General features: G+C 35.5%; 1 protein-coding gene across 2 annotated transcripts in view; it reads left to right on the plus strand.

Annotated features, from left to right (window-relative positions):
* The window catches only part of IBTK (inhibitor of Bruton tyrosine kinase), a 102,284-nt gene that overhangs the window by 38,096 nt on the left and 40,365 nt on the right, over window positions 1-23,823 (plus strand). For both annotated transcript variants that reach the window (XM_047763349.1, XM_047763340.1), the window contains exons 15-23: window positions 5-42; window positions 470-566; window positions 4,940-5,041; window positions 7,858-7,975; window positions 11,449-11,509; window positions 17,658-17,779; window positions 19,418-19,530; window positions 21,294-21,442; window positions 23,474-23,637. In XM_047763349.1, the coding sequence (XP_047619305.1) occupies window positions 5-42; window positions 470-566; window positions 4,940-5,041; window positions 7,858-7,975; window positions 11,449-11,509; window positions 17,658-17,779; window positions 19,418-19,530; window positions 21,294-21,442; window positions 23,474-23,637 (964 nt within the window). The remainder of the gene's footprint in view (window positions 1-4; window positions 43-469; window positions 567-4,939; window positions 5,042-7,857; window positions 7,976-11,448; window positions 11,510-17,657; window positions 17,780-19,417; window positions 19,531-21,293; window positions 21,443-23,473; window positions 23,638-23,823) is intronic.

Genomic DNA, 23,823 nt, shown 5'->3' on the forward strand with positions numbered 1-23,823 from the left:
TCAGAATATTTTTACAGTATGCTGAGTAGCTCATGGATTGAGGTAAGATTTAAGTAGAAACCACACAGGTTGGTAATGACACTTTATATTATGGGGAAATTATCTACTAAAGAGATTAAATTTTTAACTCATTTTTTCTTTTGTATTGAACTTTGGCTTAAGCCTACTGAAAAATAGCAACATTTTGAGATGAAAATTGTTGCAAAAAAGCTACTTAAATAAGTTCCTCGTTATTGTTTAGACTTGTATATGGAATACCAGTGTGTTTCTTTTTTTCTCAATTTTTCTTGATTCCTTTTCATGTTACAGGGCATTTTAAAATGAAATGTATCTCATTTTAACTTTATGTTTTATATAGTGTTATTTTTTTGTGTTTGATATGATTCCTATTAAAAGTTTTTCGTATCAATAACCTCAGTCTGTAGTAGTATTTTTGTAGTGTAAAATTATCTTATTTTATTTTATTCAGGCTTCCAGTTGTGCAGCTCTGGAAATGCCAATACATTCTGATATACTGAAAGTTATTTTGGACTACCTCTATACTGATGAAGCTGCGGTGATAAAAGGTATTAATAAGAGTTAGGACATTTAAATATAATCACAAATGAGAAAATCACATGAATATTAATTTCTACTCTAATTGAAATAAGCCATCAACAGAGGCTTTAACTGAAACTAAGCAATAGTAATGGCTACTAACAGTGAAGGAATGGAAAAGAAAATTTTCATTACCTATATGAAAATGAATTCTTTTAAGAATTGTTAATAGTGTTTAAGATTAAACATTTTCACACCCAGCTGCTTATGATTGAGATGAGGAAATGACAAGGAATGTAGTTTTGACAAATAGCCTATAAAAGTTCTTCTTGCCTGTATTTCCCCTTGTGCAAACATGAACACGTCTGAAGTAAAAGAAATAGACTGATAATTGAACTGAAATCTATGAAAAGCATTTAGACACTTTGTTAGGCAACACAGCCATGTTAATTTACCAGGTAGGTGTCTTTAGTCATAGGAGTGGTGTAGTCTCTTGTTGTGTGTATGTGTATGCCACATTTTCTTCATCCATCTGAAGATTGTTTCTATATTATAACTATTGCGAATAATGCTGCCATGAACATGGCAATACAGTTATATCTTTAAGATCCTGATTTCACTTCCTTTGGCTAAATACTCAGAAGTAGGGCTGCTGGATCATTTTATGGTTCTATTTTTAATTTTTTTTGAGGAATCTCCATACTGTTTCCCATAGTGGTTGTATCAATTTACCTTCCCACCAACAGTACACGAGGGTTCCATTTTCTCCAAAACACTTATCTTTTTGTAGTTGTTGTTGTTGTTGTTAATAATAGCCTTTCTGACAGGTATAAGGTGACATCCCATAGTTTTGATTTGCATTTCCCTGATAAATACGAACATTGAGCACCTTTTCATTTACCTGTTTGCCACTGTATGTCTTCTTGGGACAGGTGGGTCTTTTGCTCATTTTTAATTTAATTTTTTTTTTTGCTTTTTAATTTGTAGGAGTTCTTTATGTATTTTGGGTATTAATCTCTTTTCAGATACAGTTTGCAAATATTTTCTCCCATTCCAGAGTTGCCTATTCATTTTGTTGACTTTGCTATACTTTCTAGTTTCGTGTAATACCACTTGTTTGTTTATTTATTTATTTATTTATTTGGCCATGCCAGTGGCATACAGAGTTCCAGGGCCAGGGTTTGAACCCTAACCATAGCAGTGACAGTGCCAGATCCTTAACATGCTGAGCTACCAGGGAACTCCTGTTTTTGCTTTTGGTTTCACATCTAGAAAATCATTGTCAAAACCAATGTCTAGGACCTTTTCCCCTTTTTTCTTCTGAAAGACTTAATGCTTTCAGGTCTTAAATTCTAGTCTTTAATCCTATTTGAGTTGAATTTTGTGTATAATGTAATATATGGGTCCAGTTTATTTCTTTTGCATGTGGATATTCAGTTTTTCCTAATACCCTTCATTGAAGAAACTGTCTTTTCTCCATTTTGTATTCTTGACAACTTTGTCAAAGATAAGATGGCTATATATGAGGGCTTATTTGTGGGCTCTCTATTCTGTCTCATTGGTCTATGTGTCTGCTTTTATGTCAGCATGTTACAGAGTTGATTGCTATAGCTTTGTAATATGATTTTGAAGTCAGGTAATGTGATGTGTAGTTGATTTGCAATACTAGTTTCAGGTATACAGCATAGCGAGCCAATATTTTTATTGATTATATTCAGTTATTATGAAATAATATTATTTCTCTCTTCTGTAGAATATATCCTTGTTGCTTATTTATTTTATACATAGTAGTTTGTATCTCTTAATCCTTTAACCCTGCCTTTCCCCTTTCTCTTCCCTCTCCCTGCTGGTAACCATTGTCTTTTTCTCTGTATCTATTGGTCTGTTTTTGTTTTGTTATGTACATTCTTTTGTATTGTTTTTAGATTTCATGATTCCATGAATGATAACATAGAGTATTTGTCTCTTTCTATGTGACTTATTTCACTAAGCATAAAACCTTCTAGGTCTGCTGTTGCAAAGGGTTTTTTTATGGCTGAGTAGTATTCCATTGTATGTGTGATATGTATATATCTTTATCCATTCATCTGCTGATGGGTACTTGGGTTGCTTCCATATCTTGGCTATTATCCACAACTTAACTTTGATTGCATACGAAACCTCTACACTTTTTTTTTTTGTCTTTTTGTCTTTTTAGGGCTGCACCCACGGCATATGGAGGTTCCCAGGCTAGGGGTCTAATCTGGTCTAATATGCTGGCCTACACCACAGCCACAGCAACTCAGGATCCATGCCATGCCTGTGACCTACACCACAGCTCATGGCAACGCTGGATCCTTAACCCACTGAGCAAGGCCAGGGATCAAACCCACAATCTCATGGTTCCTAGTGGGATTCGTTTCTGCTACACCATGACGGGAACTCCTGAAACCTACACTACACTTCTTAACTTCTCTTCTTCTCTGTCATTATTTCTTCAAATATTGTTATGTCCTCTTTTTCTTCTGGGACTCTCATATGTATCTTGCTATGCTGGATAATGTTTCACAGGTCATAGCTGATTTAAACTCTGTAGTAGTTCAGCATCTTGGCATTCTTAGGGTCAGATTTACTTGGCTGCTTTTTTTCTGTTTGGCCATAGTTAACATCTCTGTTTCATCTTTTCATAATTTTGTGTTGAAGACTGGATGCTTAAATAACTTAATATGCAGCAGCTCTTGAAATCAGATTCTACAGAGCCTACCCTTATTACCTGCATTTAACCTTAATTATTTCCTTAGAGCTTCCATCTCCAAATACAACCACTTTGGAAATTACAGCTTCAACATGCAAACTCTAAGGGGGCACAAACATTTAGTCATGATAGCTCTTTTCTTTTTAAGGTTTTTTGACCTGCTTCTTGTTTGTTCTGTCCCCTATTGTATCAGGCAGCTTCACTGTTAAGTAGTTGCTGATTGTTTTAAATAAATGCCCTCTCCTGAGGCTTTGCACACTGGGTAAGTTTTGAGTCAGGTCAAAAAACCCTGCTGTGGGGTTCCCAGGAAATTGCCACATAGGTCAAATAATGACAACTATTTGATAATGTTGCTCCACAGCTGTTCTGTCTCCTTCAGTGGCTGTTAGGTGCTCCTTTCTGCTCGTGATAGCAGGATTAATGGTTTTCAAGACTACTGTGGAGGAGAGATGAGGAGAGGAGTATCTAAATAGGAGAGGCTGCTATGTCCCAAAGTTCACCATTCCGCGCAGGATTCAGCCAGTTTTTCTGAGTCAGTGCTCCCTAGATTATTGCAGGGTTTTGGCTAACGTCTTGAATTCTGAAAGAGTTGATTTTTGAAATTTTTTTTGTAATATTCTTATTGCTTTTGTAGAGAAGAATTTTTGAGGTGTTCTTAGTCTGCCATGTACAATGATGTCATCTCTCCCTCAGTTTTTAAAATGGTTTTTCTACTTTCACTTTTTCTTTTTTAACCCTTTTTTTTCTTTTCTTCCTATGGTGGTTGTATTGGTTTTTTTCCTATTTTACTGTTCTGGCAGTGACTCCAGCATTGCCTAAGGTCGTTATCATTGGGCCAAGGTTGTATTAAATTAAGGAACTTATATAGTTTTTATTTATGTATTTAACTTTTGTGTGTATGTGTGTGTGTGTGTGTGTGTGTTTTAGGGCTGCACCCATGGCATATGGAGGTTCCCAGGCTAGGGGTCAAATCAGAAATACAGCTGCCGGCCACAGCCACAGCAACACGGAATCTGAGCCATATCTGCATCCTACACCATAGCTCACTCTGATGCCAGATCCCTAACCCACCGAGCAAGGCTAGGGATCGAACCCACAACCTCATGGTTCCTAGTCAGATTTGTTTCCGCTGCGCCATGTTGGCAATTCCAGGAACTTCTATAGTTTTTAATAAATGTACTCTTTGATGACTAATTTTGTTTTAAATAGGGAACCTAAGAGTGTTAATTGACCTCTCTTCCTTCCTTCCCCCATGTATATACATATTAACATATATGTATCTGTTTAACATATACCTGTATGTTACCTTTAATGGTGAGATTTGACTTTCCACTTTATTAGTTTGAGAAACATTTAACAGCAATGGGAGATTTTAATAAGTCAGGCATTCTAATAGCCTTTTACACTAAAAAAGACCTATTCAAATTGCCCATTTTATGGTCTTAGTGTGAACCAGAGCATTGTGTTTTTTTCCCCAACAGCCTTCTATCTAAAAGAGAGGATAGGAATATTTTGAAATTACTACTCTTGATCATTCTTGCCATTTCAACCTTTAGAAAATAAATCATCATAATTCTTTTGCAGTGTCTTAACTACCTAAATTTTCCCCCTAGGTATAATGTGTACAAAATAATAAAGAGTGATACTTGTTTTCTTTTTCTTTTTTAGAATCTCAGAATGTGGATTTTATTTGCAGTGTTCTTGTGGTGGCTGATCAGCTTCTCATAACTCGATTGAAAGAGATTTGCGAAGTAGCATTAACTGAAAAACGTGAGTATATTTGAATTAGAATTTTAGTGTTTTCAGGTTGATCCAGGATTTGTGGTATTTTATTGACTTTATGATGCAGCTTGTGGTAAAATACATGTTTTTGTATCATGAAAAATGTCAAGATATTTTGACTATTTTATGTCATCATTTGTAAGTACATACTTATTTTAGAGATAGTAATATGTGAAAACATGTACATCTTAGAATTGAAATACGTTAATTTTTTGGAAATGTCATACAACTGTGAATAATAAAGATAGCATGAAATTCATTTTGGAATTTTAAGGATGAGAGTTTGAAAGCAGAGGTCTTTTACCCTTGCCCTGGTCTTTTAAGTGTGTGCTTAGCTACCCTGCTGTTTGCTGAAATTTTAATGTAAACCATTTCATCATTATATTTGATCAAACACTTCTGTTTTCTCTCTTTTATTCCTCTCTCTGTTCATTATTTCAGTTAATTGCATGATTGTCATCCTAACACTCAACTTTGACACCTGAAGTTACTTTTTGTAATTTTGTAACTTACACTCAAATCGCAGCTGTCAAAACTGATTGATCCTGTGTTAATTGTATTTCCTCACCTTTGTATTCTCTTTCTCGCTGTGGTTATTGAGATGATTGTTATCCATCCCTGCTGAGTAGTGTCATACTAGTTTGTTAAGTCCAATTTCTCTTTCTTTTTTTTTTTTGCTTTTTAGGGCCAGGCATATGGAGGTTCCCAGGCTACAGGTCAAATTGGAGCTGTAGCCATTGGCCTATACCACAGCCACAGCAACACCAGATCCGAGCTGCATCTGTGACCAACACCATAGCTCACAGCAACACTGGATCCTTAACCCACTGAGCAAGGCCAGGGATTGAACCTGTGTCCTCATGGCTGCTAGTCAGATTCATATCCACTGAGCCATGATGGAAACTCCTCTTTAATCTTTCTATAGGAAGTAATTATGTCTTCCCTCGCTTATATATTTTTAGTTGCTTACTCTGGGATAAAGTTTAAATTTCCTTAGCCTGATATAAAAGTTTCTTTGTTCTCTAGTCTTATTTTTGTTCTCCTTCATTGCCTCTTCAGAAAGTGTGAAGGGATTTCCTGTCAAATTTTTCCAATTTGTACTTGCTGATAGTTTCTCTTAGCTCTAGTTTCTTACTTTTCTTTAGCTCTGTGGAGGAGATTCTCCTTGATTATCAAAAAGAGAACAACAGCTCTGATCTTTAAAGACAGAAAAGGGAAATACAGTTGTCTCTCAGTGTACGTTGGGGTTCCAGGAACTTCTGTGGATGCCGAAATTCACAGGTGCTCATGTCCCTTATATGAAATGGTGTAGTGTCATGAATACAGCTGGCCCTCTGTATATAGAGATGTGAAACCAGCAGGTACAGAGGGCTGACTGTACATTAAAATAATGACCAGAATATACAGTAGGTTTAAAAATTACGTATTGGTGATATTTTCAGTTGTTCAGCTGACTTTCCTGGCACCCCTTGGTTATTCCTTTTTGGCTCCTACTGCACAGTTGCCCCTATTAATGAATTCCATGATCTTCCTAGAGTCTAGCAAGAGAAGTGCTCAAAAGAATTTTGGTCTCCGATTATTGGCAATTCTTGTTCCCAGCCAAAAACTTTATATGATCCATTTGTATTTCTCTGAAATGGGAGACTTTGGGTTCATCATTAGTTGAAACTTGGGGTTAGTCAAGAGTGAGGCAGAAATCATTATTGTCTGCAGTTATAACTTTTGACTGAGTTACAAGAGAGAAAGAAAAAAGAAATGGAGGAAGCCGGGTATAGAAAATAGTTGTGTTCCTCTGTTGGCTGGGACTCAGACTAAATAAGGAAAAGAGTGGAGAGGTTTGGGAAGCCAACATGTTAGGTAAGTAGAATATTCTGGGATAGTTTCTAGCAAAACACAGCGCATATACAAAGTTACGAGGATTGTAACAAAATCTAGCATCTCTTGTACAGTATGCCAGATTCTGCACTGGAATGAATGATAATACAGTAAGATTTAGATGTACTTATTTTCTAAATATAGAGTATGTGTGTGTGTTTACAAATGCAAATATACTCACATAAAGTCTGATAGATTATTCAACATAAATATATTTTATAGAATGATTTCATCAGTTTGTTTTAGTTTTATCTTTTTAGTTTTCAAGAGGATGCCTATTCCACATTATATAAATGAAAAGGAATGTTGTTTATCAGTGAAAGTTAAAAATATTCCAGAAAGGTTAGATGGAAGATTTCAATTCTTATGTGTTTGCTTTTAGATGGCACTGTGACGTACCTTGTGTATTCTTTTTTTTTAAATATAAAGGTTTTTATTTTTTTTCCATTTTAGCTGGTTTAGTGTTCTGTCAATTTTCTACTGTACAGCATGGTGACCCAGTTACACATACCTTGTGTATTTTCTTTTGCTTAAAATTTTATGTGTTTATTTTTCCTCAGAATGAATTCTTTAAAATTTCTTTGGCATATTGGAAGGGAAAATGAGTTTTATATTTGTCCTAGTATAAGTTATTTTTGGCAAGGCACTACTTTCTTTCTTTCTTTCTTTTTTTTTTTTTTGGCCATGTCTGTGACATGTGAAAGTTCCTGGGCCAGGAATCAAACCAAAGCACACTAGTGACCCTCACTCAAGCCACAGTAGTGACAATGCCATATCCTTAACCACTAGGCCACCAGGGAACCCCAAGACACTACTTTTAATTTTCCTTCTTCTAAAATGTTCAAACCTATCAGCTTGAGAAATCAGTATACTTCATTTGCTATAGTAGCATGCCTTTCATCTCATTTCACAAATCTTTTCTTTTGTAGTTACCCTGAAGAATTCTGTGATGCTACTGGAATTTGCAGCAATGTATAATGCTGAACAATTGAAACTGTCTTGTTTACAGTTTATAGGACTGAATATGGCAGCTTTACTTGAAGCAAGGTAGGTTAGGTATATATAGACTGTTGGAAAACAATGTATATGTAATAGCAAATATATTAATAACTTAAAAGTGAATGATGATATATTCCAGCTTTGTAGAAAAAGTGAAAATGTAAGAGGATTTAATCATTTCATTAGTATTTAGATGCTTAATATATAATATACAGCAATTGCTAAGATTCTGTGGTGAACAAATAGACACTATCCTTGCTCTCAATGGAGCTTATATTATGGTTGGAAAGTTGTGGGACAGTATTACCACAACGGTATTTTTATATATATTTATCTCTCTTTGCTTGTTTAGGCTAATGTATAACTATACAATTGTTATCTTGGCTTTTGAAAACTATCTATAGTACTAATTAAGCCAGTACTGAATTATTTCACATATATGCATGCGTGTAATAGATTACTAGTTGATTTCTATTTTTCTCTTTATTATAATATATCTTCTATACTGTATATTGACTTTTTTGTCAAACTTAGCCTGTAGGTAGCAGATGGCTTAAAAAATTTTGTTGGTCTAGTTTATTGTAAACAGATACATGTGTTCAAGCCTTGATGTAGAAATCAATGAGTAGTGGAATATTCCTTATGAAAAGTGACACATTTTACATGAAAAATCATCTATATATATAAATCAGGGGCTATATATATATTATATATATATAATTATATATATATAATTATATATATATATATATATAATATTATATATATATCCTGTTTCATAAGCTAATATTTCAATATATTGATATTTACCTGGATGGAAAGAAATTTTTTTTTGTCTTTTTGCCTTTTTCTAGGGCTGCTTCCCATGGCATATGGAGGTTCCCAGGCTAGGGGTCTAATCAGTGCTGTAGCCACTGGCCTACACCAGAGCCACAGCAATGCGGGATCCAAGCTGCATCTGCGACCTACCCCACAGATCACGGCAACGCCAGATCCTTAACCCACTGAGCAAGGCCAGGGATGGAACCTGAAACCTCATGGTTCCTAGTTGGATTCGTTAACCGCTGCGCCACAATGGGAACTCCTGGAAAGAATTTGATAAATGCTAATGATTTAGGGGTCATAGACATTTTAGAATTAGAGGAAATTTCATCCTATTGTTTCCCACTATTTTTAGCAGAATTTTTAATGAGATAAATTTACAGATTTATTTTTTAATATAAGGTCAGAATTTTATTATATTTACTCACCAAAAAGTCAGTTATGAGAAGAAATGAGTGTTTTTGATGAACACAGAAATTTCAGATTAGAGTACTTGGTATCAGTTGCCTTTTTTTTTTGGATATTTAAAGTCAGTGTCCAATGTAAGTCTATTTTGTTTTAACTGTAACAATAGTTAACACTGCCATAATAATAGTTATTAATAGTAAAAACCAATACTAGTAATATAATAATAAATAAAAATAATAATGATAAACTATGTGCTAGGCAGCATTCTCAGGATTTTTTATATAGGGAGATTTATATATATTTTATATATAAAGATTTACTTCATTTTCATGAAAACCTTATGATGTAGATTCTATTTATATACTCATATGAAGATGAGAAAACCCATGAAAGTTTTTTGGCCAATAGTCAAGAAAACCTTGATCCATATAATTAATTATAAATGATAACAATTTTTTGATAACTCATCTTTCAAAATCAGGATTTTTTTTTTTTTTTTGCTATTTCTTGGGCCACTCCCACGGCATATGGAGGTTCCCAGGCTAGGGGTTGAATCGGAGCTGCAGCCACCGGCCTACACCAGAGCCACAGCAACGCTGGATCCGAGCCGCGTCTGCAACCTACACCACAGCTCACGGCAACGCCGGATCGTTAACCCACTGAGCAAGGGCAGGGACCGAACCCGCAACCTCATGGTTCCTAGTCGGATTCGTTAACCACTGCGCCACCACGGGAACTCCAGGATGATGTTTTAATGAAATTCTAAAATACATTTTGAATTAAAGTTTTCTACTCTTTTTAAAGGCATATCAGTCAGATTCTTAGTAATTGCCACTTAGTGTTCAATTTAGAGGAAACTCTCTTTGGCAGTATAATGCTTTGTTATTTTGTGAAAATGCTTTTCAAATGCAAATTAGTATTATGGGATATTAGACAATGTCATTTCAGATTTCCTCTAGTATTTTAATGTTATAACCTGGCAAAGGCTTCAGAATAAATTTAATTTTTTTGCTGACATTACATTAATCATAGAAACTTTTTTTACTTTGTATTGCCAAATTAAGTTCATTTAATTTGTAGATAAGTCAACCACAATGTGAAATAAGTGCCAAATCTGTCTAAAACATATTAGAAAATGATGTGTTACACTACTATTGTTCAGTTATTATGACAAGTTTGTCAGCTGAACTATTAAGGGTGGCACATGTTCTCTAGGGAATAATTTTACGAGTAGACATGCATTAAACTTAACATTAAAGCAAAAATTTACATGACCATTCCTAATCAAATATGTGTTTGGTAGAAGTGTAAATAAATATGCACAGAGATGTTGAGAAAGGAGAGCTACGTCAAGCATCACAAGTTATTTATCTTCAAAATGTTAAAAAAAAACTGGTATAGTACAGATTTGAACATGCTTTGTATTAGTTTTAAAAGTAGTTTGAAATATACTTTAGAATGTAAACTTTGATTTAAAGTTTTACTGATGCCTCAGAGTACCTCTTTGGAACCTGAGTTCTTTAAAATCTACTTCAAAGTCTAGTTCCAATGTTAATATGCACATGAAGATATTAAAGCCTAGAGAGAGAAAGTGAATTGCTTAATATCATGCAGGTAATTGGGAGCAGTGATAATTCTAGATAGATTTCATGTACCTGATAGTTAAGCTATCATTCTATCAATTTAATACTCCTTCTGTAGGTAAAGATTATAATTTGTGGAAAAGGAAGGTTGAAAACTAGTACTTGCTGTTATGATAGAAAAGGTTTTTCTTTCTTATTTACATTGAGTTTTATTCAAGATGTTTCTCTAATATGTTTGCTGTTTATATGAAATATAGAACTGCACATACTTCCAATAAGAATTTGTTGCAGCTGGCATATTAATGCTTTAAAAAATGTTAAACAGGAGTTCCCGTGGTGGCGCAGTGGTTAACGAATCCGACTAGGAACCATGAGGTTGCGGGTTCGGTCCCTGCCCTTGCTCAGTGGGTTAACGATCCGGCGTTGCCGTGAGCTGTGGTGTAGGTTGCAGACTCGGCTCGGATCCAGCGTTGCTGTGGCTCTGGTGTAGGCCGGTGGCTACAGCTCCGATTGGACCCCTAGCCTGGGAACCTCCATATGCCGTGGGAGCGGCCCAAGAAATAGCAAAAAGACAAAAAAAAAATGTTAAACAACATTATGTTATCAATGTTGTTATCAACAATATAAAATGTCTCTACATATTTGAAAATATTGACAGGTATTAAATTACTTGAGTCTTAAGATAGAATTTATATCTTATTTTTTTAGGTCTCTTGATGTTTTAAGTGATGGTGTTTTGAAGGATCTTTCTGTGTTTTACCGAAAAATGGTAAGGTTTAGGTTTTCGTCAATGATAATGTCAACTAAAGAAAGCAGTGTGTTTGGTCATACTTAATGGAACAATTTTCTAGTGAATTCTGATACATTAGGATCTTTTAAAGATGAGGAAATAGGCTTTCTTTACAGATTCCACAGGTGAATATAATTATCAAAATTGAAGATATTTAATGATAAAATTAATTATATTAAATTCCTTTATAAACGAAAGTTGTTGAAAGCTTCAGAGTCTTTTTTTTTTTTAATTCTTTTTTCTTTTTGTGGCTTCACCTATGGTATATGGAAGTTGCTGGGCTAGGGGTCAAATTGGAACTTTGGCTGTGGTCTATACCATAGCCAGGCAACACCAGATCTGAGCTGCATTGGCGACCTATGCCACAGCTTGTGGCAACACTGGATCCCTAACCTGTGAGACCAAGCATTTGAGCCCATATCCTCACAGAGACGTTGGCTCCTTAACACGCTGAGCCACAAGGGGACCTCCCATTATTTGTCAAAGATCAGGACAGTGTAAAAACATGGGGTTTTAACAATATTATTTATTTTTATTGACTTTAACATTGATTTATGACATATGTTTCTTGTGTACAACATTAAATTTCTACTTCTGTATATGTACCCTCCAGCTTGCTCACCACCAAAAATTTAACTAATGTTGATCTAATTTAAATTTTTTGCATGTGACTGTCCAGTTTTCCCAGCACTATTTATTGAAGAGATTCCTTTCTCCATTGTATATTCTTTGCTCCTTTGTCATAAATTAATTGTTCATATAGGCAAGCATTTATTTCTGGACTTTCAGTTCTCTTTCAATTCTAAGAACTTTGTATCTTTTTTCTGCCAATACCATGCTGTTTTGATTACTATGGCTTTGTAATTTGAAATCAGGGTGTGTGATACCTCCAGTTTTGTTCTCTTTTCTTAGTATTGCTTTGACCATTGAGGGTCTTTTCTGTACCCATATAAATTTTAGAACTTAGAATTTTATTTCTGTGAAAAATATTATTGGGATTTTGATGGGGATTATATTGAATTAAATTGCTTTAGGTAATATTGACATTTTGATAATGTTAATGATTTCAATCCATGAACATGGAATATCTTTTCATTTATTTGTGTCATCTTTAGTTTCTTTCAACAATATCTTACAATTTTTAGCATACAGGTCTTTCACCTCCTTGGTAAATTTATCACTAGGTATTTTATTCTTTTTGTTGTGATTATAAATGTGATTGTTTTCTTTTTTCTTTTTTTTTTTTTGTCTTGTGTCTTTTTAAAGCTGCACCAACATCATATGGATGTTCCCTGGCTAGGGTCTAATCAGAGCTGTTGCTGCCGGCCTACACCACAGCCACAGCAATGCCAGATCCGAGCCGCATCTGCAACGTACACCACAGCTCACAGCAACGCCGGATCCTTAACCCACTGAGCGAGGCCAGGGATTGAACCCACAACCTCATGGTTTCTAGTCAGATTCGTTTCCACTGTGCCACGACAGGAACTCTGTGATTGTTTTCTTAATTTCTATTTCTGATAACTCATTGTTCATGTATAGAGATGAAACAGTTTTTTTGTACATTGATTTTATATGCTGCAACTTACCTGTATTTGTTTTTATTTCTAACAGATTTTTCATGGAGTCTTTAGGGTTTTCTATATATAAAGTCAGGTCACCTGCCAATAGTGACAGTTTTACTTCTTCCTTTCCAATTCGGATGTGTTTTGCTTAATTTTTTCTGGCCTAATTGCTCTGGCTAGTACTTCCAATACTATGTTGAATAAGAGTAGTGAGAATGAGCATCCTTGACTTATTCCTGATTTTAGAGGGAGAGCTTTCCGTTTTTCACCACTGAGTGTGTTAGCTGTGGGTTTGTCGCATATCATACCTTCTATACCCACTATATATGGAGTTTTTATCATAAATCGGTGTTGAATTTAGCCAAATGCTTTTTCTGCATCTATTGAGGTGACCATATGCTTTTTATCCTTCATTTTGTTAATGTGGTGTATCATGCTGATTGATTTGTGGATGTTGAACCATCCTTAAATCTGTAGTGAAAATCTCACTTGATCACGTTTTATGATCCATTTGATGTATTTTGAATTCAGATTGCTAATATTTTGTTTGGAGATTTTTGCATCTATGTTCATCAGAAATATTGGCTTGTGATTTTTTGTTGTTGTTGTCTTTTGTCTTTTTAGAGCTGCACCTGTGGCATATTTAGATTTCCAGCCTAGGGGTCTAATCGGAGCTGTTGCTGCTGACCAATGCTAGAACCACAGCAACACTGAGCCGCGTCTGCCACCTACCCCACAGCTCATAGCAACACTGGATCCTTAACCCACTGAGCAAGGCCAGGGATCGAACCTGCAACCTCATGGTTCCTAGTTGGATTCGTTTCCGCTGCGCCACGATGGGAACTCCCAGCTTGTGATTTTTTTTTGTAAGTTGTCTTGTCTGGTTTTGTATCAGGGTGATGTTGGCCTTTTAAAATGAGTTAGGAAGCATTACCTCCTTTTCAGTTGTTTGGAATAGTTTGAGGATAGGTATTAAATTTCCTTTGAATATTTGGTAGAATTTACCCATGAAGCCATCTGGTCCTGGGGTTATGTTTTTGGGGAGTTTTTTGATTTCTTTCAATCTCTGTATTAGTGGTGAGTGTATTCAGATTTTCTGTTTCTTCTTAAATTGGTCTTAGAAGGTCATATGATTCTAAGAATTTGTCCGTTTCTTCTAGGTTGGCTTTCGCCTTTTTTCCATAGTTTACATAATGGGCTTGTCAATTTTGTTTATCCTTTCAAAAAATATTTCTTTTCTATTGTCTTCTCTGATCTTAATATTTCCTTCCTTCTACTGATTTTGGTTTTCATTTGTTCCTTTTCTGGTTCCTTTAGGTGGGTAACTTTTTCTTGTTTCTTGAGGTAGGCATTTATTGCTACAAATTCTTGGTACCACTTTTACCGTTTCCCATAGATTTTGGTGTATTATGTTTTCATCTTCATTTGTCTTCAGGTAATTTTTAATTTCTTCTTTGATTTCTTCATTGACCCACTAGTTGTCCTGTGGAATGTTCTTTACATACACTTGTGATTTTTCCAGTATTTTTATTTTTTATTTCTAGTTTCATACCATTGTGATCAGAAAAGATGTTTGATAGGATTTTAGTCTTAAATTTATTGAGACTTTTTGTGTGTGTGTCCCAGCATATGGCCTACCCTAGAAAAAGTTCCATCTGCTTGAGAAGAATGTGTATTCTGTTGCATTTGGATATAATGTTCTGTTCAGATCTATCAAATATATGTGGTCTAACATTTCAGTTAAGGTCACTGTTTCCTTATTGACTTTCTATCTGGATGATCTATCCATTGATATAAGTGAGGTATTAAATATCCCCTACCATTGTTGTGTTGTTGTCAAGTTCTTCCTTTGGGTCTGTTAATTGTTTTATATTATTATATGCTGATCATTTTTTGTCTCTTGCTAATGTTTTTGGCTTGAAATCTGTTTTTGTCTTGTATGAGTATGGCTACACCTACTTTCTTTTGGCTGCCATTTGCCTGGAGTGTAATCCCATCTCTTCACCTTGAGCCTGTGTTTTCTTTAGACCTGAGGTGTGTCTCCTGGAGGCCATATATAGTTGAATCTTGTTTTTTAATGCATCCATTTTTTTGTGTCTTTTGATTAGTGAATTCAAATCATTTTACTTTTAGGGTGATTATTGATAGATGAGGACTTAGTGCTGAAATTTTATGTTTTGTTTTTTCATTTCTTGTTATCTCCATTGTTTGTTATTTCTTGTGTTTTTCTCTGTCATTTTGGTGTGGTGGTTTTCTGTGATATTTACTCAGTTTCCTCTTTTTTTTTTTTTTTTTTTTGTTTGTTTGTTTGTTTTTTAGGGCTGCACCTGCAGCACATGGAGATTCCCAGGCTGGGGGTCAAATCAGAGCTACAGCTGCCAGCCTACACTGCAGCCACAGCAATTCAGGGTCCAAGCCATGTCTGCGACCTACATACCACAGTTCATGGCAATGCCAGATCCTTAACCCACTGAGTGAGGCCAGGGATCCAACCCACAACGTCATGGTTACTAGTCGGATTTGTTTTGCTGCACCTCAAAGGGAATTCTCTTCCCTCTTCTTATGTTTCATGTCTCTGCTCTATAGCTTTGTATAAAACATTTCATAGATAAAATACTCATTTTTCTGCTGATAGTATGTTATCTTCATTTACCTAAAGGAGTTTTTCCTCATCCTCTTTTATATTTTTCTTCCTAAATTATGCCATTTTATCTTGTGAGTTTGCTACCAGTTATTTTTTTCTTTTTTTTTTCCTTTTAACCTTTATGCTCTGATAAAAAGTTGCAATTTTTTGGTTCCGTTTCTATCATCATGCTGAGTCTTGTGTACTTTCTGCCTGTTTGTTTCTGTTAGAAGTGCTTCTTTCAACAAGTCTTGTTGGGCAGGGCTAATAGTGATGAACTCCCTCAGCTTTTGTTTGTCTGAGAGTCTTTATCACTCCTTCATATTTGAATGCTAGCTTTGCTGGATAGAGTATTCTTGGCTGGCAGTTTTAATCTCTTAGTGTTCTGACGATGTCATTTCACTCCCTCCTGGCCTGTAAGGTTTCCACCGAGACATGATAGCCTGGTGAAGGTTACTTTGTAGGCACCACCCATATTAAAGGCACTGGATGCCTTTAATATTCTTTTTTCATCATTGACTTTTGACAATTTTATGTTATGTGTCTTGGAAAAGGTCATTTTGCATTAGGTAACTAAGTGTTCTCTTAATTCCATGGACTTGTATGTCCAATTCCTTCTCCAGGTTTGGGATGGTCTCATCTATTATTTCTTTCAATAAACTCTCTGCTCCCTTCCTCTTCTTTTCTTTTTCTGGGATATGCACTACCCTAATGCTGTCTTGCCTATAGGAGTCATATAGCTCTCATAGAATTTCATCAGTTTTTAAATATTGTTTCACTTTCCTCTTGTATCATTTCAAGATTTCTACCTTTGAGCTTGCTAATTCTCTCTTCCATGTGATCTGCTTTATTTCCATTGCTCTGTAATGCATTCTTCATCTCATTTATTGAGTTCTTCAGCTCTACCATTTGTTTGGTTCATTTTTAGAGTTTTAATCTGTTTGGTAAAGTATTTCTTCTGAGGAAAAAAAAAGTATTTCTATTGATTAATTTTATTCCTGAGTTCATTAAATTGCCTTTCTGACTTTTGTACAGCTCATTGAGTTCCTTCATGATAACTATTTTGAATTCTTTAAGTTAGATTGCAATATTTTGTGACTTTGATTTCTGGGGAATTGTCATTTTCTTGTGATAGAGTGTTACAGTGCTTCTTCACTTTGCTTGATGAATTGTTCCTCTGCAAGTGCATTTGAAGTTAATGACAAGGTCCTTGCTTTTGCTTTCCAGTAGATGGCGCTGTAACACAAGGTTTTGGTTTCTCTTACCTGAGCTGTCTCTGGTTATATTTGAGAGTTGACACTTTCCAGCCTTCACCAGCTCTCTAAGAGGTGTGCCTCTGTGCCTTCCCTATTACTTCTTGTTCCCTCAGGGTCCTTACTTCTTTTTTCCTGCCAGAGCTACTGTCATCACTGGGATGATGGGGTCTTTCCCAGTGTCCAGGATTCCTTGAGTAACAGGCTTCTCTGTGTGGGTGAAGAGGATGATTGGGGTGGGGGAGCCAGGTTTGTGTATGTCCCTCTTGTGTCTGGTGTTGGGTAAAGTCCATGGGCCCTGCCACTGTAGATGGTGAAGTGGCAAGGCTGGATTCCAGGGCCCACTGCTACTGCCACCCAGTTACCTGTGGTTGTCAGCACCCTTTGTTCAGGATGCCAGAGTTGTGTGCACCACCTTGCCTGTTGCCACTGAATTCTCGGAAGCTGTGGACTCAGGGATAGTTAGAGGCCCAGGATTGCTGACATGGACTTTGCTGTTCCCTCGATTCCACCTCCGTCTGCTGCATGTTCCAATCCCCCCACCTTTAGATGTGCAAATGTATGGAATTCTGTGGTGTCCTAGTGTCACCTTTGTTGACTGTAGATGTTTTACTGGTTGTAGATTGAAGGGGAGAGAGAATTACTTTATAAATTTGTATTTAAAAAGTGACATCTTTTTTCTATAGATTCCAGCAATGGATAAAAGAGTCATTACACCATATCAGGATGGACCAGATATTAGCTATTTGGATATAGAAGATGGAGATATATTTTTGAAAGAAGAAATAAATATGGAACAGAATTATTCGTGAGCTCTGTTTTCTTTTTTTTCCTTTTCTTCCTTTCCTCCTCTCCCCAACCAAATCTTGGATACTGATGACACTTTTATATTAATAACTGAAGGAAAAACTGAGAAACCTGACATAAAAAAATAGGTTATTTGTGTTCATTCTTAGCCTTGATATAATACAAAGTAAATGCAAAATTAATTCTTATAGATATAAAAAATTATATAGAAATATAAAAGGAAGGTAGCCTTCTGGTTAAATATATTGGGTTGAGTAAGCACATTTACCTTAATTACCTTTCTGAACCCTGATGAGATTATAGTTTAAAAAAAAATTCAAAAGGCATATTGCACTATAGCAAAGAGAACAGGAAAGGAGTGAATTGCAGTCAGGAGATGTTAACAGTTTTGGAGGCTGGAAGGTGGTTGCCAAGCAGTAATGACTTAGAACAGAAAAAAATTAAAACAGGATTATGGAAAGGTTTAAGAATTAGGGGTACTAGGCTTATGGAGACCAGGGTTAGGTGGTTAGATTTGGAAAATAGAATTTTTTTAAAAAGACTTTTTCAAAAAGCATTGCTCTCTTCCTGATCCCCCTTCAACCACGTGATTGCCCTCCTCCTTCTCAGCAGAAGATGAGAAATTTGCCTTCTGAGGAGGATGAACTAAGGGGAGTGCATCAGCCATTCTTCTCGACCCTTCTGTATAGAGAACTTTACTGGTTCAGGAGCTGTGACCTTCAATCACTGTCATTTGAGAGTCCTGCAACGAAATATCCCATGTTCTACATAATTTCCTGTTGGCCATTTGACAAGTCCTGTTTAGAATTTCCATCCACATTTTAATCTCACTTATCAGCTGGTTATAGCATTTACTGTCCTTCTACTTGGTAAATGACCTATTAAAATAAAATCTTTGAATGTTCAAGTCGTTTACTACATATATGTGTGAATGTATATATATATATGTATGTTTATTAAATATGTAAGCTCACTGAGAAACTGTTCTTGCTGCCAGAAAAAAAAATTTAACCTCTTCTAGGACTTGATGGTAGCCTGGGATACTTGAATTTTATTGATATCTGACCTAGATGTATGACATCCTATCATATTGAAAATTATAATAAACTTATTAACATTGACATAAATATTCTTTAAAAAATAATAGTGTTCATAGCTGACCTGTATAACTGGATAAATTATATAATGAGATCTAAAATTCTTAGGTGAAGTAAGACCATTGTAGTCTTCATAGATAGTTTTATTTTCCCTTTCTGATTAACAATACTTAATTCAAAGAATTAAGGAGGCCCCTGAAATGCTTTAAAACTTATTGCCAACTATTTCTAGTCCAAGATCATAGTTTGTAATAGCTTGGGTGTGAACATGTGCAGCATTTTATTTTTCAAAGTATTTTCCTATATAACATCTTGCTTCTAACTTTTACTGAAATGCTAGAGTTAGAACAAGTGGTAGATCTCTCTGAGATTTGGTGAAACTGAGTAATTTGCTCCAGGCCACATAGATAAATGGAACTAGAGCATGCATGTTCTTCTGTGTTTTCTGTTTGACTAAAATACTATATTCTGTTGCTCAAAGTGCATGTTTCACTTCTAACTTTATTTTTTTAAAGTGATTTTTACATTTGCTTTTTTCCTAGGGAAAGTATGTTCAAGAAGACAAAAACAAAAGCAAAAAAGAAGCCACGTAAGCGGTCAGATAGTTCTGGAGGTTATAACCTTTCAGATATTATTCAGAGTCCACCATCTACAGGTTAGTGGAAAGTGTTTTAGGATATAAATTTTCTGATCTAATCATTCTTATCTTTATTCCTTATCTAATTCATTTAACACTTATTAAATATTATTATATGCCACCTCTGATGGGGCTATACAAATATAAAGTAGTCTTTGTCTTAGGGAGGCCACAGAAAATGGTACTGTATTGTGGTAAGTACTCTGATTGACATTTGCTTTGTGAGTGCAAAAGAGGCACCCAAACTGGTCTGAAAAGATCAGGCAACACCTGTTAGAGGAAAGTGACACCTGAAGTGTGAAGAGAAGGTAACCAAGAAAAGGAAGCAGACTGACATGCTAAGAAGAGGGGGCCTCAACCATATAGGGTATGTGCAGATGGGAAACAGGCTGAAGAGGGTCAGCTTTCAGAGGTTGTTGTATGCCACACTAAGGAATTTGCATTTTAATCTCAAGGCTATAGGTAGCTATTGATGGATTTTTAAGTCAAAGTGTGACTGGATAAGATTTATGTTTTTAGAAAAACCACTCTGTCTACTGGCATGGAGGGATAGAGGTGGGCAGGACATGACAGAGATACTGTTATCCCATGGATTCAGTTCCTGTGCATCAGGGCTCCAGGTGTGATGGCATATGGGGGTTATTCATGTACATAAGGGGGTTATAATCCAGCAGGGTGCACTGTTGGAAGATGAATAAATGGAGGTTCAGTCATGAAACTGGTGAGTTTCTAAACACCTAAAAGATTTATGGAAAAAAGCAGATACTCGTTTTGTTTTAAATGATGTTATTGTTAGCACATGTTCTAGAGTCAGCATTTCAGAGTTGGAAGAGACATCAGTAATGAACTAATTTATGCCCCATCCTTGAAACTTGAGGACATAAGCTCAGAAAACCTAAGTGATTTGAGGTAGCAACAGATAGAATTTATTTTCTTGATTCCTGTTCTATATTCTTCCTGCTATACTGCTCTTTCTGTGGCCAAAGCAAATAATTGAAAAGTTAAATTTAATTGGGGCCTATTCTGGAAAAAAAAATTTGAGTATGAAGCAAATTTCATCAAGGACAGTTGTGTGAAGCCTTAACACTTGTTTGTGTTGATCCTTAAAGTTAGAAGACACTCTGAAAATATTTTTTTATCAAAAACAAAACAAGCTAAACAGGTATTTAGCTTGCCTAAGAGAAGAGATGGTATATATATTTCATACTGACTTATGCTGTAGAAGATAAGCTAATCGCAAATAGCTCTCAATTCACAGAATTTTGCAGAAGGAAAACCCCTCAAACATGCTGTAATTGACTTCAGCAAAGCCTATGCTACATGGCCAGTCTGATTGGCTGGATGAGTGGCAGAAAGGCTACAGTGCTTGTCCCACACAGACTGAGGCAAGCACACCCCCCTCCCCATAGGTGCAGAGAGGTAGATGAGAAAGGAAAAGGAGAGGGGTCTAGAGTTTATTAATTTTGCCTTTTTTATCTTCATGGGAAAAAAGTTCTGGCTCACTTCTTAAATTGGATACCAAAGAATTGTCTTCCTCAGGTTTATAACATAATTCGTATGTAATTGAAATGAATAAAACTTGTTTTAAAATCTCCATTTCATTTTTTCACTTCAACTGATTTCTTTTTTCAGTTAGCTTGAATTATTAAGATTTTGGTCCATTGACTATATTTTAAATGTTACTAAATCCGGATAAATGGATGCATTTAAGTTTGTTAAATGTAATATATATATGTTTAATGTATATGTGTTTTAATCTTTTAAAAATTCTTACCTTTTAGGGTTATTAAAGTCTGGTAAGACAAATTCTGTAGAATCTCTTCCAGAACTGTTGACGTCAGACTCTGAAGGGAGCTATGCAGGGGTGGGTAGTCCAAGAGATTTACAGTCTCCTGATTTCACAACAGGATTTCATTCAGATAAAATGGAGGTTTGTTTTTATTTGTTTATTAATGCACTATTTTCTTCAAGTTTTGGTTTGTAGAAGTTTATTTTCTCATTATTTTTACTCTAAAACACTCTTCTGGCTGGCTTATAAGAAAATATAATTAGGGAGTTCCTGTTGTGGCTCAGTGGGTTAGGAACTCACTGTCCATTAGGATGTGGGTTTGATCCTGGCCTCGATCAGTGGATTAAGGATCTAGTATTGCCACAAGCTACAGTGTGAGTCACAGATGCAGCTCGGATCCTGTGTGGCTGTGGCTGTGGCTGGCAGCTGTAGCTCTGATTCTACCCTTATCCTGAGAATTTCCATGTGCTGTGAATGCCGCCCTGAAAAGACCAAAAAAGAAAAGAAAAGAAAATTAATTAATGACATATATATGTAGTATTAGTTTTCTCAAATTTGTCTAATATTTCTAGTTTTAAAAATTTTAGGGAGTTCCCATCATGGCTCAGCAGAAACAAATCCATGAGAAACAAATCCAGCAGAAACAAATCCATGAGGATGCAGGTTTGATCCCTGGCCTCGCTCAGTGGGTTAAGGATCTGGCCTTGCTGTGAGCTGTGGTGTAGTTTGCAGACATGGCTTGGATCCCATGTTGCTGTGGCTGTGGTGTAGCCTGGCAGGTACAGCTCTGATTCAGCCCCTAGCCTGGAAACCTCTCTCTGCCATGGGTGCAGCCCTAAAATGAGGAAAAAAAATTTTTTAATAGCAAGAGTTTCTGCTGTGGCACACAGAATCAGCATCATCTCTGTAGCACCAGGATGCAGTTTGATCTCTGGCCTGAGAACTCCATATGCCACAGGGTGGCCAAAAAAAAAAAAAAAGATTTTAATGGCAGTTTTAAGCCTTTTATGATGTATTTCTAATCCTTCTGCAGTAAAATATAATGTCAGTGTCAAATATAGCAATACCGTGTAGGCATATTGAAATATATATTCAAAGTTAAATTGCTTAAAATTTGTGAAATATAAGTTAACACCAGCTAAAAACTGTCAAAAATGATTTTGAAAGTAAGCCTCATTTAAAAATCTGTTTAGTCTTTCCTCCATGGTGTTATTTGGAGCAGTGCAATCTGGAATAGAGTTCTTGTAGTCTAGCATAAATGACACTAAGCTGCTGAATTCCTAGTTTGGGCAACTCTAGGGAGGCCATTTTTTAGACCTCTGTTAACATTTTATTACCTGATTATTAATCTATAGGGAAGGAATAATGTCTAACTTAAAAGAGTAATTTTTTTTAACCTCTGTATGTCCATAAAATGTACTAGAACATCTAGAAATTTGTGAGAGAATAGAAAATTTACCCTTTCTTATAAGTCTTCTAGGCCTCAAGGATTGATTTTAAACAAATTTTTATTAACATTTTTTTTATGTAGGGTAAAAGTTGGGGGAAAGTCATATTCCAGACCACTAAGGCTGGTCTGGAAGACAGTTGAGGTTTAAAGGAGGATTGAAGGCATGCTGTGAATTTCTGGCAGTAGTAGAAGAATCTATCCTGGCAGTGGAAATAATATTTCAATAACTTCCTTGACCTATTGTGATAGCAATAGTTTTAGGGCCCCTTTTGAAGTGTCACTGTTATTTGGATTTAATTTTATACCAAATCATTTATATTCAGATTGAATTGTATGACATTTATACCAGACTTTGATTTTGTTTCATTTTAACATTATAGACATTAATTTGAGTTATTGCTTCATATCTTATTTGAATAACATTTATTAACATTTTTGTTTAGTGCTCAAGTAGAGACTTAGTATGCAAAGTTATTTCTCTAAAAATTATTCCCAAAGCTTTCAAAAATTGGGTTATAGTCACTAATATGGTTTTAAAATTGATCAAGATACTAAACTGTAGAAGAACTAAATTGAAAATGTGAAATGATTATTGTCATAAGACTTTACTCTTTAATGTAGTTTAAAGCAACATTTACTAAGTACCAACTGTGTTAGCTACTGTGCTGGGGGTGCCTGGTATTACTCAATTTTAATTTTAATTTTTTTTTTTTTACCCCCAGGGGAAAATTAAATCATATGCTAATGGTACACCTCCTACATATTTTAGGGAAGATTTAAAACCGTGGGAAAAATCACCAGTACTTAAAATATCTGCTCCACAGCCCATTCCCAGTAGCAGAATTGATTCTTCAAGCTCTTCCAGTTGGGTTTCTGGCTCTTTCAGGTAGGATTTTCATTTTGTCCTGTACCTGTTTGTTCATTTTCAGTCAAATGAAAAATTTTAAGAATATTAAAAATATTAATATAAATTCCTAATATACAGAAACTTTCCTAAATGCATACAAATTACTAACCAGCTAAAACAGGCTCAGAATTCCATGGTGGTTCAGTGGGTTAGGGATTTACCATC

The sequence above is a fragment of the Phacochoerus africanus genome, chromosome 2 (genome assembly GCF_016906955.1).
Source record: "Phacochoerus africanus isolate WHEZ1 chromosome 2, ROS_Pafr_v1, whole genome shotgun sequence".
NCBI lineage: Eukaryota > Metazoa > Chordata > Mammalia > Artiodactyla > Suidae > Phacochoerus > Phacochoerus africanus.